At 37.1% G+C, this 18,033-nt stretch overlaps 1 protein-coding gene across 2 annotated transcripts; it reads left to right on the top strand.

The window, feature by feature from the left end:
- Positions 1-3,746: 3,746 nt before the first annotated feature.
- Positions 3,747-14,977, top strand: ubfd1 (ubiquitin family domain containing 1). Of its 2 annotated transcripts, none has more exons than XM_063012453.1 (7): positions 3,747-3,832; positions 7,130-7,411; positions 9,947-10,155; positions 11,732-11,797; positions 13,337-13,442; positions 13,522-13,604; positions 14,569-14,977. In XM_063012453.1, the coding sequence occupies exons 1-7, from the start codon at positions 3,817-3,819 to the stop codon at positions 14,677-14,679; spliced, it is 873 nt and encodes a 290-aa protein (XP_062868523.1). In that variant the 5' UTR covers positions 3,747-3,816; the 3' UTR covers positions 14,680-14,977. The 2 variants fall into 2 exon arrangements, with proteins under 2 accessions (XP_062868523.1, XP_062868531.1); XM_063012461.1 differs by lacking the exon at positions 3,747-3,832 and adding an exon at positions 3,950-4,039.
- The last annotated feature ends 3,056 nt before the right edge of the window (positions 14,978-18,033 follow it).

An 18,033-nucleotide genomic window follows, 5' to 3' on the forward strand; every position in this document is an offset into this window, starting at 1 on the left:
AACTATCAGTTCTTGTTAGGTGCAACCTGAAGTCACTAAACAGATACCCCTTCTATAGACATATATCAGGAGAGGAGGGACTTTGTGAATCCCATACAGAGAAAGCACTCACAGAGTTTGAGTACTACAAGAGCGTATATAGACACAACATATCTCTTGAATAGGCTTTAACGTTTAGTTAGAGTAAGTGAGATAGGAAAAGACGTTAAAAACAGGAACAGAACCAGACCATAACGGCTCTGTGGTTAGTTTTATCTGCAGGAACAGATTGTAAATGCTCTGCTTAATGGTGAAATAGTCCAGCACCATAAGTAAATGTACACTAAAAATATCTAACAGTTCTTAATTTTAATTTAATAATGACTCATTATTTGTAATTTAACAATTTAATAATTAGTTCTTAATTATTAGTTAAATGACATGGGAAAATATCTAACAAAGATAAAACATTCTCTGGTCTGATTACACAAAAACTAAACAGCAAGCACTTTGTCTGAAAAACAGACACTGCCAAAACAACACTGGAGTGGATTAAAGCAAGTCTCCTTAAACAACCCAGCCAAAGCCCAATTGCAAACCCCACTAAACATCTGGAGGAGACCTTGTAGAGACCTGAAGATGCCAGTTCAAAGTCACTCACCATCAAATTTAATGGAGCTTGATAGGATGAAGAATGGAAGAATGCCTTAAAGAATGGAATCAACTTGTACATGTGTAGAAGAACTTGCAGTTATGATTGCTGCCAGCTGGGCTTCTACAAAGTATTAAATAAATGGTCTGAATACACTAATCAATGAAGAGATTTTTTGATGGGTGCTCAGGTGGTGCGGTGGTAAAGTATGCTTAGCCCACTACTGCTGAGATCAGGGGTTCGAATCTCACCCATGCTATAGGCCAGTTTGTGTCTGCACAGACATGATTGGCTTGGTGGCCATTAGAAGGTGCACTTGTCTGTGTGACCGCAAAATAACATTACGTGATTGCCTTTTTCTTATACTAGGTAATATAAAATAAAGTGAAGGGGTTTAATTAGATTAATTATTAATGAACATGGGAACTGCATAATGAGAAGATAGACTCTTGTAGTGTCAGATTATTTAAAAAGTGTAAACTGTAACAGAATGTAAATACAACAAGTAAATATTTAATACAATTGAGATAAATCCTGTATTTTTCCGGTTGAGTGTTAATGGCTCATGCTAGAATCAATACAATACTAACAAACATAGCTGTCAATCTACCAACTGTTTTCCCCGTGCCTGCGTGGGTTTACTCCGGTTTCCTCTGGGAGCTCCGGTTTCCTCCCACAGTCCAAAGACATGCAAGTGAAGTAAATTGGAGACACTAAATTGTCCATGACTGTGTTTGATATAACCTTGTGAACTGATTAACCTTGTGTAATGAGTAACATCCGTTCCTGTCATGAATGTATCCAAAAGTTTAAAACATGACGTTAAAATCCTAATAAACAAACAAACAATCTACCAACTCTTTGTTGCTGTTGTTGTTAATTAAAGCAATAAGCCACGAGAGACCGTGCGTTACTGCGATTTTATCACGGGGTTAGGATGCTTTGGCATGACGCAAAGCGGAGTGTTCAATTTATAAATGTTTTTATTTACAAAAACACTTACAAAAAGCATTCTTCCGCGAAATCAGGTAGTCCGTTAACAGTGTTGCTAGGCAACATGAGGGAGAATATAACATTCGCAATAAACATTCCTCCACAAACACTATTACACTATTTCTTGGACGAAACACCCGCTTAATGATTAGGATTACTGTTAATATTAATCTGGACATAAGCAATAGAACACGAGAGGGAGTGTGTTATCGCGAATAACTCGCCTTCAGCTCGTGTCTGTGACCAAATCACAGCCGTGATGTTATTCGCAATAACACACAACCTCAAGTGTTCTATTGCTTTTATACAACAGTTTTTACAAAATAAAGAAAGAAAATAAATCAAAGAAGCCCTGAATTTCATATTGAATATGCTTTAATATTGACAGTACCTTCTGCCAAAAAGTAGTTCCATAACGAATGAGTTGCTGCTATGCAACGGTAAAAATTCTCTACCCTGCCTTAACACAGTAGGCTAAAAAAGGCATATAGTTTAACACTACAAAGTAACGCTAGTTTGGAATAGAAAATAATAAGTGAATATGAATAAGCGAAGATATAAGGAAAAGGAGAAAAAGCTAAAAAATAAAATTAATTAAGAATGAAAATATAGAATTTAGGTGGAATATTATCTGAAAGTGATCCATTTTATCAATTTTTGGATGTGTATGAGCACAAATAGGCCTACAAAACAACCGTGGCTTGTGTGCATGAAGCTTGTCATTACTGGCAACGCGTCAGCGGAGTAATACAGTTGTGGTGTGAAAAGGCCATGCTGGTATCACAAATATCAGCATGGTTAGAACGCTTCTCAACCAATCAGATTGTAAGGTCGGAACTAACTATTGTATAATAGACCACTGAAGTCGTGTCGTCATATTGTAGTCCACGCCATGTTGTTATGCCCATATTTGGTACCCCGGGTCTAAGAGAAATTTTGAATGGGAAAAATGAATGGAGATTTCGCAAATTGCCTCTCTCGCATCCTGTAGTCATAAAAAATGATCCAGAGCTGTTACGTTTTGTTTTATGGAGATTCTTTTGTCTATTATCACTGGATCCTCTGAATTACGAAGTTGTTAAAGAGTTAAAATATGAATATTGCTACATGTAAGCTAATGCTACTGCGCACTAAATTGACGTCACTAGACTGGATGCCTCTTACATTTTTATTTTGTTTTGTTTTTATTTCTTAAATAACCACACGAAGCAGTGTGATTCACCAGTGTAACAGTGCATTTTTTTATTTCTATATTTTTAGTAGCTAGCTACATTAAAGTAAAAAAGCAAGGATGGTCGGGTGTTACGCCTTTGGTTGTACTCAACAAAAGCGGGCTGCTCTTTCCGTCAATTCGATTGGTGTAGTTCAGTGACGTCTAATTAATGCACAGTAGCATTAGCTTTCGTGTAGCATTATTAGTATTACGATCCTTTAAAAACCTCGTAATTCAGAGGATCCAGTGATGTACAAGAGAATAATGTACATAGAACAAAACGTATAGGGTTCTGAACATGTTTATTTAGCACAGGATGCGTTAGAGTCGATTTTTTGAAAACCCCGTTCATTTTTCCCATAGGAAATTTGACTTAGACCCGGGTCTCTAAATATGGGCATAACGAGGAGTACAGAATGACGCACGACTTCAGTGGTCTATTCCATGTATAGTACATGACTTAAAATAGTGTTCAACCAAGTTTGTACTTTTTATTTTCAGTGGCGTATTAATATGGAATGATGTGAGGTGGTCATAGGTGTGCGTATATCGGGGATTTTACAACGACTTCGAACACGGCTCAGCCAATCAGATTTTAGGACCGGAACTATCCGTTTTATAAATTTTTTATTATTAATAGGGAATAAGCATATGTACCAATTTCTTTGTGTGAATAGTAAACTTATCTGCAATATTACACTATTTGTTTACATTACAATATGCCTTTTTGGTTAATTACATTTTCATTAATTAATTTACTCGACTTTTGGAATTGACTCAATCGATTTATCAGGACTGAATCAGAGTCGACTCCAACGTTTGCGGAATCGAACAGCGCTTTGCCCGGACAACACAATGCGGAATCGATTTTCCAGATTTTATTTTCAATCGCCAAGTCAGTACGGAAAGCCAGCAAGTCCAAACACTGACAGCGCTTTCGTTCCCAGCAGGCATTCCTCTCATATTGTACACAATCATCATGGCGGCGCAGGATGGTATGTTCATATAGAAAAGCGGCTCTATTCATTCAGTTTGCGATAGGAGATTTTACATCTCAGAGCTCAGTACGAGCAGTTTTGAGTATCCGGTGTGTAACGTGGGTGTTTGCTGAACGTGTCAGGAAAAGTTTGGTGGCTATTTAGTTTAGCTAAGCAGGCTTGTGGAAAACTTGAGCAGTGCTAGCAGGCAGCTGTTGAACTCAGGTTTGCTGTTTCACTATCACTCTTCTGCTCACTTTATCCAGCTGTGTCCCACCAGGACGGTAAGATTAAATATATACAGCATGCAGTGGCTGATCCCGGTCGCTGTGCCACATGCTGACAGTTACTTACACTGGTAATGTTCGGGAGACTTTTCTAGATGTTTCAGCGGCAGTTCACTACTTGGCCAACGTCAGCTAACGAGCTAACAAGCTAATATTGATTTGTTTTCAAATCGGTTTGTATTTAAATATTTGTATGCTCTCTGTCAAATGTGTCTTAACCAAGTACTAAACAAAATATGGTAAATGCTAAGGAATTGTTGATATCACAGTATTTCCCCAAAGAGTTACAGTTTCTCTTTGTTTGTGTGAGATATAAAAATAGTTGACGTAGGGGCACAGTATTCCGTACAGCCTCATTGTTACCTAAAACTGAGATTAATCATAAATTAAATGTAAATTATGTATAATGTGTCGGATAAGAAAACAAATAAGCACGTCTGCAAATTGTATTTTTTTCTATAACGATTAAATAAGAATCTGTTCTTATTTGCCAATGCAATGTGAAGTTTGTAGACATTTTTGTTTGATATATATATATGTATATATATGTATATATGTATATATATATGTATGTGTATATATATATATATATATATATATATATATATATATATATGTGTATATATATATATATATATATATATATATATATATATATATATATATATATATATAATTTATTGACTTGTCAAAATCAAACAAATCAGGAATTAAAATGTAGCTGGGACACGAACCCAACGACTACACACATATACAGAACACTGTTACATGAGTTTATCTGCTCTACTGTCAGTGTAGTTTTCGTTTGTATTATGTTGTACTTGTTTGCTTGCTGATGTTAGGGCAGTTGTAGTCTAGCAGTTAAGGTACTAAACTAGTAACCGAAAGGTCACTGGTTCAAGCCCCACCACTGCCAGGTTGTCACTGTATCTCAGCAAACCCTCACTTAACCCTCACTTGCTTAGACAGTATACTGTCACAGTACTGTAAGTCGCTTTGGATAAAAGCGCCAGTTAAATGCCAAAAATTTTAATGTAATTTTAAAGGTTACCTATACAGAACACTGTGAAAGGTCACTGGTTCAAGCCCCACCACTGCCAGGTTGTCACTGTTGGGCCCTTGAGCAAGGCCCTTAACCCTCACTTGCTTAGACAATATACTGTCACAGTACTGTAAGTCGCTTCGGATAAAAGCGTCTGCGAAATGCTGAAAATGCAATTGTAATGTTAAAGGTCACCTATACAGAACACTGTGCCACAAATGATTGCGATTACGTGTCATTCCTGTTAATTTTGTCATTCTAATATAAAGAAAACGTTTACACTGCTCTTTTACTGTAATCAGCATCCATTAAGGTACATAATAGCACATTAACAACCACTTAAATAATTGATTGAATATTGCCATTGGTTAAATGTATTACATGCAGTCAAGTCAATAATCTGGAGCCCTGGAGCCCGGGCCTGACAGTTAGAATAAGGTATGGCAGATGGACACATGTTCAGCTGGTGCTTTGTCATATCATATGTCAAACATACAGAACACTGTTACATGAGCTTATCTGATCTACTGTCACTGTAGTGTTCATTTTTGTAATTTTGTTCTTGTTTGCTTGGATATTGTCAGCATAATACCCGATGTTAAAGGTCACCTGTACAGAACACTGTGTCATTCCTGTTAATTGTCATTCTAGTCTAACGAATACATTTACACTGCTGTTTTACTGTAATCAGCATCCACTAAGGTACATATTATCAACTTGTACTACTAACAACCACTTAAATAATTGATTGAATATTGGCATGGGTTAAATTAATTACATGCAGTCAATCTGTGAGAACACATGTCTGTTGATGACTCAGTAAAAACAGGGCTTTTTCAACGATATTCAATATCTCGACAGTGAGTTTCAGCCCTGGTCTGACTTAGAAGAAGGCATGGCAGATGGACCTTTATGTATGTGGATTTGTTGGTATTTTCCATCTGTAATTTCCCCCAGAAATTTAAGATGCCCGGCCTCATGGCACATGTTGTTACTGCAAGTGGTTTATTTAAGTTATTCTGTTCTTTGTCAGAGATTGCTTTGAGATATAAGATGTTAAAATAAAGGTGTCCTCTTTAGTTAATCTCATGATAAAAAGTTTAGAAAGCACCCATGCCTACTTTTATTTGTTTAAAATATACAGTATGTAGCTAGCTCTGTCAAGGTACTACTGTTGGTTTTAATATGGGTCTAAAACTGTCATGTTTTCTTCTTTTTATATTTGTTCATTCACTCATTTTCAGTATGGCTTTTTCCTGACCAAGATTACGGTGTGTTGGGTGACAGCCAGAAATCTTAGGAGCAATGCTGGACTACATATTTGACAGGGCACCAATCTATATCAGGGCCACCCAGAGTCTACCAGCTGTCTCACCATACATTACTTCATTTGATACAGTTTAAAGCCTTGTAAACATAGGGCAATCATGTTCTAGGATTTGAATCTCAGCTGTGCCACTGGCCGGTCAGACATCCACTCAGACACAATTGGCTTCGTCTGGATGAGCTCTGTCTGGCTGGGATGGCTAAATAGACGTTTGGATGTGCACTTACTTGTCAGTGCACTCTCAGTGCCTGACCCAAGCATAGGACAAAATAAGGATAAATAAAACTGTGCCAGAATGATCCACTTTGGCGACCCCTAAATACAGGTGTAGCCGATAGAAGACAAAGGTTTGTTAACATAAAACGCTGTATTTTGTTAAATATTTTGATATATTCCTGTAGTTGTGTTAGTTAATTGTGCTACATAAATGGTAGAAGTAACTACCGATCATGCCATGAATGTAACCAAAGTGTGAAACATGACGTTAAAATAAATAAACAAACAAACAAACATAACCCCTGCCACCAATCTTTTTCTGAAATGAAGCAGTTCACATCTGTGCACTAACAGTAGGTTATGTAGTATGTTACTGTTTCTTCTACTGTTACACATTGATCGAACTTGTCTGAAAGGCATTAATGCAGTAATGTGCCTTACAGGAAGTGAGGAAGCAGAAATGGCAGCTGAAGTCAGCCTGAAAGAATCAGAAGTCCTGACCGATGAGGGCAGTAAAGAAGATGCAGCAGGAATTGAACAATCAGCTCTTATCGACGGGGAGGACTCCTCAGCTCAGGTTCCTTCTGTCAGCAATGGAGATGACAGTGAGGAAGGAAAGGAGATGGTGGAACTGAAAATCATCTGGAACAAGAACAAATACGATCTTAAAATCCCTTTAGATGGAACCGGAGCCAAACTGAAAGAGAAAATTCACACACTCACTGGTGAGAAAAGTGTTCACTTTCACTGGGATGTTTTGAGTAAAATGAAAGGAAAAATAATGTTAAAAATGCGTATGGACACACAAATTTCAGCCACATCCATTGCTAACAGGCATATCACATCAACTACATAACAGTAATTACATGCTTTTAACTTCTTGGCAATATTCTGGGGAAGGTATTATTTTGGTTTCAGCATGACTGCACCCCTGTGGTTCATGAAGCGAGCATCAGGAAGACATGGTTTTATGCGGTTGGGGTAGAGTATGTCATCGAGCCCAGACATCAACCCCAATAGGCGGCTTTTTTGCAGACAGAAACAACAATTGCAAGCCAGGTCTTCTTGTTTAACATCAGAACCTGCAAACTAAATGGGGACAGATTCCCACAGACATATTTCAAATTTTGTGGAAAGCCTTGCCAGAAGAGTGAAGGCTGTTACAACTGCTCTACAAAGCCAACTTTATATTACTGCCCATGGTTTTGAAATGGGACAGACAGGTCATGGTCAGGTGTCCACATTCTATTGGCCATGCAGTGTATGGTCACATGTACACAGGTCGAAATAGGTGAACCCTAGTGTTGCAAAAGCTGGGCAGCTATCCCAAAGCTGTAATTGCCAATAACAGATTACAACAAAATACTAATGTTATTTGTTCATGGTGTAAGAACATCCTTGTCTGTATGTCTTTCTGCTAAAGTACTTGCTAAAGACGTTTAAGTTCACATCTATATTTATGAATAGGTTGTTGTACGTGCATTTGAAATTAACATATGCACTGACATGATAACATAAAAAGCAATACAATTTAATTACACCGACTAGGCATAACATTATGACCACTGACCGGTGAATTGAATAACACTGATTGATTATCTCTTCATCACGGCACCTGTTAGTGGGTGGGATATATTAGGCAGCAAGTGAACAATTTAACCTCAGAGTTGATGTGTTAGAAGCAGGAAAAATTTGCAAGCGTAAGGATTTGAGCAAGTTCGACAAGGGCCAAATTGTGATGGCTAGACGACTGTGTCAGAGCATCTCCAAAACTGCAGCTCTTGTGGGGAACATGGTCAGTATCTATCAAAAGTGGTCCAAGGAAGCCGCTCAGGTGGCGCAGCGGTAGAAAGACGCGCTGCAACCAGGGCTGGATTCTTAGTACGTGGTATCAGTCAGAGAGTCAGAGAGGTTTTATTGTCATTTCAGCTACATACAAGTACATATTGAAACGAAACAGCGTTCCTCTAGGATCACGGTGTAACACGGTACAAAAAGTGCAAGACAAAACAGTGTAAATACAAAACAGTGTACAACAATAAATACAAAAAATCCTATAATAAATAACTACAAAAGATATTCCTAATTATCCCTAATCTAAACAAGTAATTAGAAGACAGGACTAAAGACAAGTGTTAGTACATGATGGTGAATAGATGGTACAATGGTTCATGAGGTAGTGACATGTTGTACATTAGCAGCGTAAAATTGGCAATGGAACCTAAAAAGGAAATAAGGTGCAAAAATACAAAAAGACTTTTCAATATTTGAATAAACAGTAAAATTGGCAATCGAATCCAGCTTTGCTTCACCGGTTCGGGACAAAGAACCGGAAGTGGGTCTCTCTCTGCCAGAATGCGATTATGGATTAAGATGCATCTGGCTGCTGCTCGTGTTTCGGAGGGGATATGAGTTAGCTTCGATCTCCTCTGTCAGGGCAGGGTTCGGCATAGACTGAGAGGAAGCACGATGCAAATTGAACAATTGGATGCACTAAAGAGGGAGCAAAAGGGGGAAAATTAATTAAAAAAAAATAATAAAAAAGGTGGTCCAAGGAAGGAACAGTGGTAAACCGGCGACAGGTCATGGGCGGCCAAGGCTCATTGATGCACGTGGGGAGCGAAGGCTGGTCCGCCTGGTCCGATCCAACAGACGAGCTACTGTAGCTCAAATGGTGTCTTACCATGATTTATTAACTTCCAACAGTTTTCCAGAACCATCAAGTGCTACATTTAAAATGAAAGCATGTGGTCTGAGATACGATCTTGATAGAAGAATAATAGATTGAACCAGCTGAAAGAAATCGGCTCTGTTCAGACTTTGAGGGGTTTGATAAAAGCTTGTTTTAATCTCTTTTTTTACACAAAGTAATTGTGGAGATTTTCTCTCTTGACAAAGTTGAGGTCATCTGTTCTAGTCACACTGATGTCCTTTAGTCTATGTACAAGTGACTTCATAGATTCTTACTGAGAGAAAGCGTGACTGTCAGAAATGTCCCTTAATAGTATATGCTTACGTTTGTGGAGTAGATTTAATAGGAACGGTATGTGGATCGCTTAGTTAGGTTACTATTCTAAGCACACTGTATAGTAGACAAAGTGCTGATTGAGACACAGCCCTTTAGCTCACCTGGCTAAAGTATATTACATGTATTAATACATGAAGTATCAAAAATGGAACAAAACTTGTGAGGACTGCACCCCCTCCCTTACCAAAACCAGGTAGACTTTTGTAATGAACTCTAACTTTGTTGTTTGTAGGTCTTCCACCCGCTATGCAAAAGGTGATGTACAAAGGACTTCTACCAGAGGACAAAACCCTGCGTGAAATTAAAGTTACAAATGGTGCAAAAATAATGGTGGTTGGATCGACAATAAATGACGTATTGGCTGTAAATACACCGAAGGAAGTTATTCAACAAGAAGTTAAAGCTGAAGAAAACAAAAAAGAGCCTTTGTGCAGGCAAAAGGTAAGAATTGTTATTGTAAATTATATTTCATAGTCCTCTTTACCCTGATCAGGGTTGTGACGGGCTCGGCTCCCCTAGGAATCACTGGGCGCAGGGCAAGAACACCCTGTACAGGAAGCTAATCTATCACAGAGCTTTGGCCATCGACTCCCCTAGGCAAATCACGTCTGTGTAGATACCCGGCTGGCCGATAGCACAGCTGAGAATCAAACATGAATCTCAGCAGTGGTCAGCTAGTGTAATAGACCACCACTAGATTGCATATTACTATTATTGTAATTACTCGTCGGCACGGTGGCTAAGTGGGTAGCACTGTCGCCTCAGAGCAAGAAGGTCCTGGGTTCGATCCCCAGGTGGGCCGGTTCGGGTCCTTTCTGTGTGGAGTTTGCATATAGGTACCTAGCTGCTAGGAAGCAGCCGAGGAAATAGAGATTATTGTTATTACTAAATTCCTTCAAGTCGATTCCAACTCCTGGCGATCATATGGATAGAGTTTCTTCAGAACATCTTGTTTTCTGCTTGGATCCTCTGGCTGCCTAATTGCTTGTTGATTCATTTTCTAATTGTATCCATCCACATTGTTGCTTGCTGTCCTCACCCTGTTTTACATTTAACTCTTTCATGCATAAATAGATTGTTCTCATAATGTACAGTCTTATACAAAGGTTTTGAAAGGCCTGGTCAAAAAATTAACATAAATGGAAATGTCCATTACAGTTCATAGACGATGGTACAGTAAGTGGAAATACAAATTCTACACCCCCCTGTTGAAATGGATTTTGTGATGTAAAAACATCAAACCATTATAAATTACTTTACATTTATTTCCACCTTTAATGTGACCTATACTCAGTGCAATTCAATTGAAAAAGAAACCGAAACTGGGGCTTTAGTCGAGGTGGAGGGAATCATGAACAGGCCGCTGCTCAAAGCTGAAGATGAAACAGAAGTTTACCTGTCATCATGAAAATGATCCTAAGCATACCTTCACATCAACAAAAGAATGGCTTAACCAGAATAAGACTTTGGAATGACCCAGCCAGAGCCCAGACCTGAATCCAATTGAAAATCTGTGGGGTGACCTGAAGAGGGCTGTGCATTCGCAATCTGACAGATTTGGAGCACTTTTGCAAGAAACAGTGGGCAAAAATTGTCAAGTCAAAATGTGCCATGCTGATAGACTCCTACCCAGAAAGACTAAATGCTGTCATAAAATCAAGTTTTACCTTACTACAGTACTACAATTACTCAGTAGGCTTCAAATGCCAAAATATACACTCAACAATCCCATCTGTTAATCTGAATGATCCACTGCAGAAATAACATCTGGTTAGTCCCTGTGGGGGTCCTGATCAGTTAATAAATGTATAGGGTGTGACAAGGTGTACAGAGCAACATATGGGCTACAGTCAGTAATTATATACACTCAAAGTTTATCTGTAGCTTCTAAAATAATCTTTTTTTTTCCAAACCAAAAGTGTAAATAATGCTAAATCTGTATATAAATATACATAGGTATTTTGTGTGGCTTATGTAATAGTATTAACACTATTACTCTATGTACATTTTGTTTCAGCAACACAGAAAAGTGCTGGACAAAGGAAAACCTGAGGACATAATGCCATCAATAAAAGGAACTAAGGTATCTTTCAATACTTCACATGAACAAAAATGTGTGTGTACTGTAAAATATCCAATATGTTAGTGTAGTGCTGTTTTACACATTAAGTACATATACTGAAATTTAAACAAAATAATACATCCTAAATGTATTAATCCTGAAACTGGGCTAAAACTAGGTCTCAAATTAGGAATGGGGCATTGATTCTATCTGTAATTTAAAGTTAAAATGTAGTCAACAAAAAAATCAATTAGCTTAGTAACCTTCACTCAACACTACACTCAACCTCCACTTTTTTGGCTAATGAAAATTAGTTGACATGTTAGGTCCAAATGTTCACATACTTTTGGCCATATATTGTGTGAACATATACTGTAATTTCAAGAAAGTTTTCACTTAGTGGGTTCATATTTTATGGGTGTAAAGCAAACTATATTAATGGTTTAATCTGGACAATGTTGGATCTTAACTTTGCATATTAAAACAAGTCCTATACTTTACAAAACAAATTCTTTTAACTTTTAACACATTTTATCAACATTAAATAAAAAGAAAACAAGAAAAATGCTACAATTCTGAATAGGGATGGCAATTATTAACAAGAGACTGAAATAAACGTAGACCTTTAAATTGACACCATTAATCAAACAATGACCTTTTCTGTCAAACAGCTGACTTTTGATTTCAATTGACAGCGGCGCTAAAGATGCGCCAATTTAAAACTCACCCCGACCCACCCGTAGCATGCCTGCGCCAACTCTACAGAAGCATTTGGAGAATCTAATATAAAAACCTTTTATGCATTTCTATCATTTAAGAACTAATCAGTGGAACTATAAGGCTGTTTTGTGTTGTCATGTTCCAGTACATAAAGTGTATTTTGCATAAAGGTGTAGAGTTCCACCTTTAACTTTAACATATCGATTGCTTCTTAATTTGTGGTTAGTATGTTTAGTTAGTGCTTGTAATCTACTGTACTTTCTAATGACTTTGTGTTTATAGAATCTTCTGATTTTGCTGAAAGTGTTTATGTTCTGTCATGTTTGCTATGTTACACTGTAATAAGACTCAGTGAACATTTTAATGAAGATTTACAAGGTGGTTGTTATCGGTTAAAATAAACTGCCAAAATCACCCAATATAAGCAAGGTGTTAGTAGTGGTGACATACACGTTTCACCTTTTTATAATGCTCCTACTGATAGTGACAGGGATAGTTAAGGCCTGAAACTTCTGCCTTGTCACAACTTTATACCCTTACAGCTCTTTTGAAAGTAACTTTTTAACCATGGCAAATTCTTTGCTTTACAATGCACTCCAAAAGTGTCTAAAATTTCATAATAAAGCAAGTAGCTAGAATCCTCAAAAAATAGCTGCTTTTGTACCAAAGTAATAAAGCAATCAATGATGTCAGTGTTGGGGGGAGCAGTACATAACACTCAAGAGAGAGTTATTTTTAAAAGGACTGAAATCAAAAGTAATCTAAATCAGTTAGAGTGACCTATAAAAACCATCCTGCATTCTTATAACATTCAAATGATCTCTTGATTATTTCGAATAGGAGCGTTTACCAACAGTGCCTTTATCTGGAATGTACAACAAATCCGGTGGAAAAGTGCGGCTCACCTTTAAACTGGAACAGGATCAGCTGTGGATTGGAACAAAGGGTGACTGCATGCTTCTTTCCTTTATTAACACATCATATGTTTAATTCTTTAGATAATCCCTTTAATATTTTATCTACAGAAAGAACAGAAAAAATCCCTATGGGTTCTATCAAAAACGTTGTGGCGGAGCCAATAGAGGGGCATGAAGACTACCACATGATGGTATGTAATATAAACATTTTTGGTACTTATTTTTTGATCAACTGCTTACACAGTCAGTTAGGAATTAGTGTTTCTATAATATAGACATACCCCTACTGGTTGGCCCTTTTCCTAGAAACAATTCATTGTAAAAATGTACAATAGAATTGTACTGAAAATGTTTTTTCAGCATATTGGCTTGTTTGGAAGCTCCTGGAGCTGAGAGGGTTAAGGTCATTGCTCAGGGGACCACACAGTGGCTGCATAACAATCAAATTATTGCTGTGCATGTCAAACCAGCTGTTTTCTCTTATGCCTTCACACTGATCGTTATAACAAATTTGCTGTTTGAATAGAGATCATTTAAACTAAGAGTTGTTGGACATTTACAAAATTTCCACTACCCTAACTGGTGAGCTACCACTGTCTACTGGATGGTTTTCTTTTTTAATGTGTTCTTAAATGTTTGATGGCAGTAGTTTTAGATATGAATTTATTTAATGTGGAATGATCAGTAACATGTCTTGGTGTTATTGGTTGTGTTGATAAAAGAAAATTAATTAGGTGTTTTTTTTTTTTTTTTTTTTTTTGCATTTGTAACTACAATGGTTCTTTAAAAAGTTTTTACATTTTTTTAAACTCTATTTATTAGGAATTTTAAAAACAAATGACATCACTTTTCTACATAGTCACCTACCAATGCATTTTTTCCAGCTTCGTACCAACTTGAACAAACAAAAAATGTTTTTGGTTGATCCCGTAGCCACTGATGCACCACTGCTTTCACATCATCATCACATGAAAATCTTCTTCCCCTTAAAGCTTCTTTGAGCGTTATTACTCCCCTCACCCTCACCGTTTCCAACCCAAATATAAAAGTGCAGAAACATTTTGAAGATCCCTTGTATAATGTTGTTATTGTTAACAAAGCTATAGTTTCATAATGCTTCATATGTAGCCTGATATTTTTTCTTCTGTTTCTTAGGCGTTTCAGCTGGGTCCGACAGAAGCCTCTCAATACTGGGTTTATTGGGTACCTGCACAGTATGTTGATGCAATCAAAGACACAGTCCTCGGAAAGTGGCAGTATTTTTAACGTGCCTCCACTATTGACGCTAAAGAATTGGGATCTGGAGCAAAAACATTAACTGGACCCTGAATAATCTGAGGAACTTTGATATTTGTTTTTTCAAGCGTATAAAAAAAAAACTGAAGGAATTTTGGTGGACATTTTTTGGGGTTTTAAGTGCACTAAAGCAGAATCCCATTTTTCAAGCTGTTTCACCTCTCATTTTTTAAGCAACCCCAAGGGTAAACAAAGAATTGTACAGAACTTACAAATGCATTTCTCCTAGTTATTCTAAAATAAATAAAATATTATTTAAGGAAAACAATCGATTGACCAGAAAAGATTTTTATCTTGTATGGTTTGCTGGTGTACAATTACAATACAGTCAAGCCAAAGGTAATAATTTTTCATGGTACTGAGGGATATTTTACATTCTCACTTATTGTTTAAGCAAATATTTTGCTTTGTCTTTAATACCACATATTCTTTTAAAGTAACTAGTTAAGTTGGCTCACTAGTCTTAGTTTAAATTCAATAGGTTACCTAATAGCTCTCATTTCCTTTACAGTTACTCATGTACAGTAGGTGTACAGACGAGATCAAAAATAGAAACACCAGGAAATACAAAGCATAATATATCAATTTAAAGGGAAATGGTGACATTTTGGAAACAGTAAAATCTGAACCAATGACAAGTTTTCATGTTTATGCAACCACAAGGATTTTTGGGAGAATAACTACACTTACTGCATGTCATTGGTCCAATTTTTGCTTTCTCTTACAAATAAAATTAAAATGGGGGCTCTGTACTTAACAAGCCTTTTTCAGATATTAAATTATAATATATTACAGACTAGATCCTCTTTAATACTAAAATACTTAAATATTTGTCTAAGATTGATTTGAAAGTGATGTAAGACCATTTCATTGGTAAAGGAACACTTACGTTTATTATTATTTTTAATCAGTTTCCCCCTCCATTGTAGTTCCACTGCCACTTACACAGTCCCTGAACAGTCTACACTGGTGAATGCCCAAACACATACAGTGTAACTGTCTCAGATTCACTGCATAAAACCAGAGTAAAACTTACTGCAATTAAGGAACATTATCCTAAGCTTCTTAAAGAATTCACATAGAAATTTGACTTTTTTCCCAACCAAGAAATGTAACCTTAGATTACTTAATAGTGATCTTTTTAATTCTAGGACTATGACTTGTTTTGTACTTTTTAAAAGTCTGACATTAGAGAGCGTGTTCTTTTTATTATTATTATTATGCCAAAACTGTGACGATCTATTATTTTAAAATTGTATCTTTTTATATAACAAATGGTAAAAAGACTAATTTCATTGAAATTTAAATGATGCTTATAATGCACATAATTTTACAACAGAAAAATTCACCTTTAAAGCCCAGGCAATCACAGATTTTATTTTTGGTTAGTACCACAGTTTCACATGCTTTCCCGACTTGTATTTATAGTCAAATTTTGCCACTTAACCACAAGCAGATTATACATTCAACAAATTCTTACCATCACCCTAGTGACTATTGGAAAATACTAATTGTCTCACTCTTTATTAATTACAGTAATAGCGGTAAAAACACACGCTGGAACCAGAGCTGGGATCTCGAATACATCGTAACGAATCTCAGCTCTGCCTGCAGGCTGGGCTGAGCAACCACAAAGAACAACGATTGGCCTGTTGTTCAGATATGAGCGGGACTAAGTCGGATGGGGTCTCTCTCTCATGACTGCTGGCTGATTGATGGCGCCTGCACAGAGATGAGAAAAGCGTGCTCTCGGGGTGTGTCTCTCTCCGTACACAACGCTGAGCTGCACTGCACTCGTCAAAGTGTAGGTGATGAGATGCATACGGCATGCTGCCCACGTGTCAGGGGGGCGTGGGTTAGCTTTGTTCTCCTCAATCAGAGCAGGGATCGGCATTGGTGGAGAGGAAGCATGATGTAATCGGGCAATTAAAGGGAGAAAAGGGGAGAAAATGCATAAATAAAATAAAAAAAATAAAAAATAATTACACCAATATTTAGACAAAGCTGGTGTGCACACATGTGTATGTGTACTTTGGTAGCATTGCAGCAGAGAAACACCAAGATCACTCCTGCAGCTTAATAAAACACATTCAATATTCACATTCATACAGGAAAACAGTGTTTATCATGTTCTGTCTAAAACAGTTGTCAGTATTAACATCTTCCTTATTCTACTGTAGTGGATTTTATTGTACTGCACCCTGTGTGAACAGTTCAAAATGGTGACAGAATGAAAAAATAAATTCCAGCCTAATGATTATTCATGAAAAGACTATTAATTTCTCTCTGTAACAGTGTTGTAGAAAATCATTTTCTTTTTTGCTTGTCTTTCATATTTGTTACAATAAATGATTTTAGATCATTAAACAAAACATCACGCAAAGGTAACTAGAGTAAAAGCACAAAACAGTTTGTAAAATGCAATGTAAATGTAGGAACAAATAAGTAATTACTTGTTTCAATTACAGTAAATACAAGTAATCACTGCAAGCAAAACACTTTCTAGTTTGATATAACACCTTCACATCAGTGTGGTAGAATTTTATCCTACTCGAAACCTCTTTAAATCAGACACAATTAAGCTTTTAATTCTACCTTTTTTGGTCATTCAGATCTGGAATTTGGTTTGCATTTTAGAATTCATTCTTTATTAGTAGTCATCATCAATGACTTAGTAGTCATCATCAACCAGGAGCCTGGCCACTCCTTGTTAAATTCAGATGAGTTCCAAATTCTATGCATTTGGAAATAATAGTTATATAATACCTTTAGACTCTTTTCTGACTAACATTTCACAAATGTCTTCTGTCATAAGTGGTATAATGTTCATGTTCAACTTTGAAGAGACTGCATGATTTGAATTGTAAAGTTTAAGAGTGAAATTTTTTTAAGCATTTTCTCCATTTTTCTCCCGATTTTTAGCACGTCCAATTTTTACCAAATTGCGTTATGCTTCCTCTCTACTGGTGCTGACCCCCGGCCCGATTGAGGAGAGCGGACTGACACGTGTGCAGTAGTCGACTGCATCTTTTCACCTGCACGAGGCGAGTTCATATGCGGATCAGCCTTGTGATCCACACCCTAATGGCATTATTCTCTACTCTGTGCAGACACCATCAGTCAGCCAGCAGAGGTCATAATTGCATCAGTTGTGAGGTCCCTATCCGGCTCCCTCCCTGGATGAACAACAGCCTAACTATGTTCATCTAGCTGCCTGCCCAGCCAGAGGGCAGAGCTGAGATTAGATACGATGTATTCGAAATCCCAGCTCTGGTGTCAGTACTGGTTATCAATGGGCTAAACTTACTCACTAGACAAATTTGG

This window comes from Trichomycterus rosablanca, chromosome 2 (genome assembly GCF_030014385.1).
Source record: "Trichomycterus rosablanca isolate fTriRos1 chromosome 2, fTriRos1.hap1, whole genome shotgun sequence".
NCBI lineage: Eukaryota > Metazoa > Chordata > Actinopteri > Siluriformes > Trichomycteridae > Trichomycterus > Trichomycterus rosablanca.

What these genes read in the sequence shown, in the direction of transcription:
- ubfd1 (XM_063012453.1), top strand. An exon ending in CATCAATAAAAGGAACTAAG is followed by an intron (nt 11,798 to 13,336) that starts GTATCTTTCAAT and finishes TATTTCGAATAG; the next exon opens with GAGCGTTTACCAACAGTGCC. An exon ending in ATGAAGACTACCACATGATG is followed by an intron (nt 13,605 to 14,568) that starts GTATGTAATATA and finishes TCTGTTTCTTAG; the next exon opens with GCGTTTCAGCTGGGTCCGAC.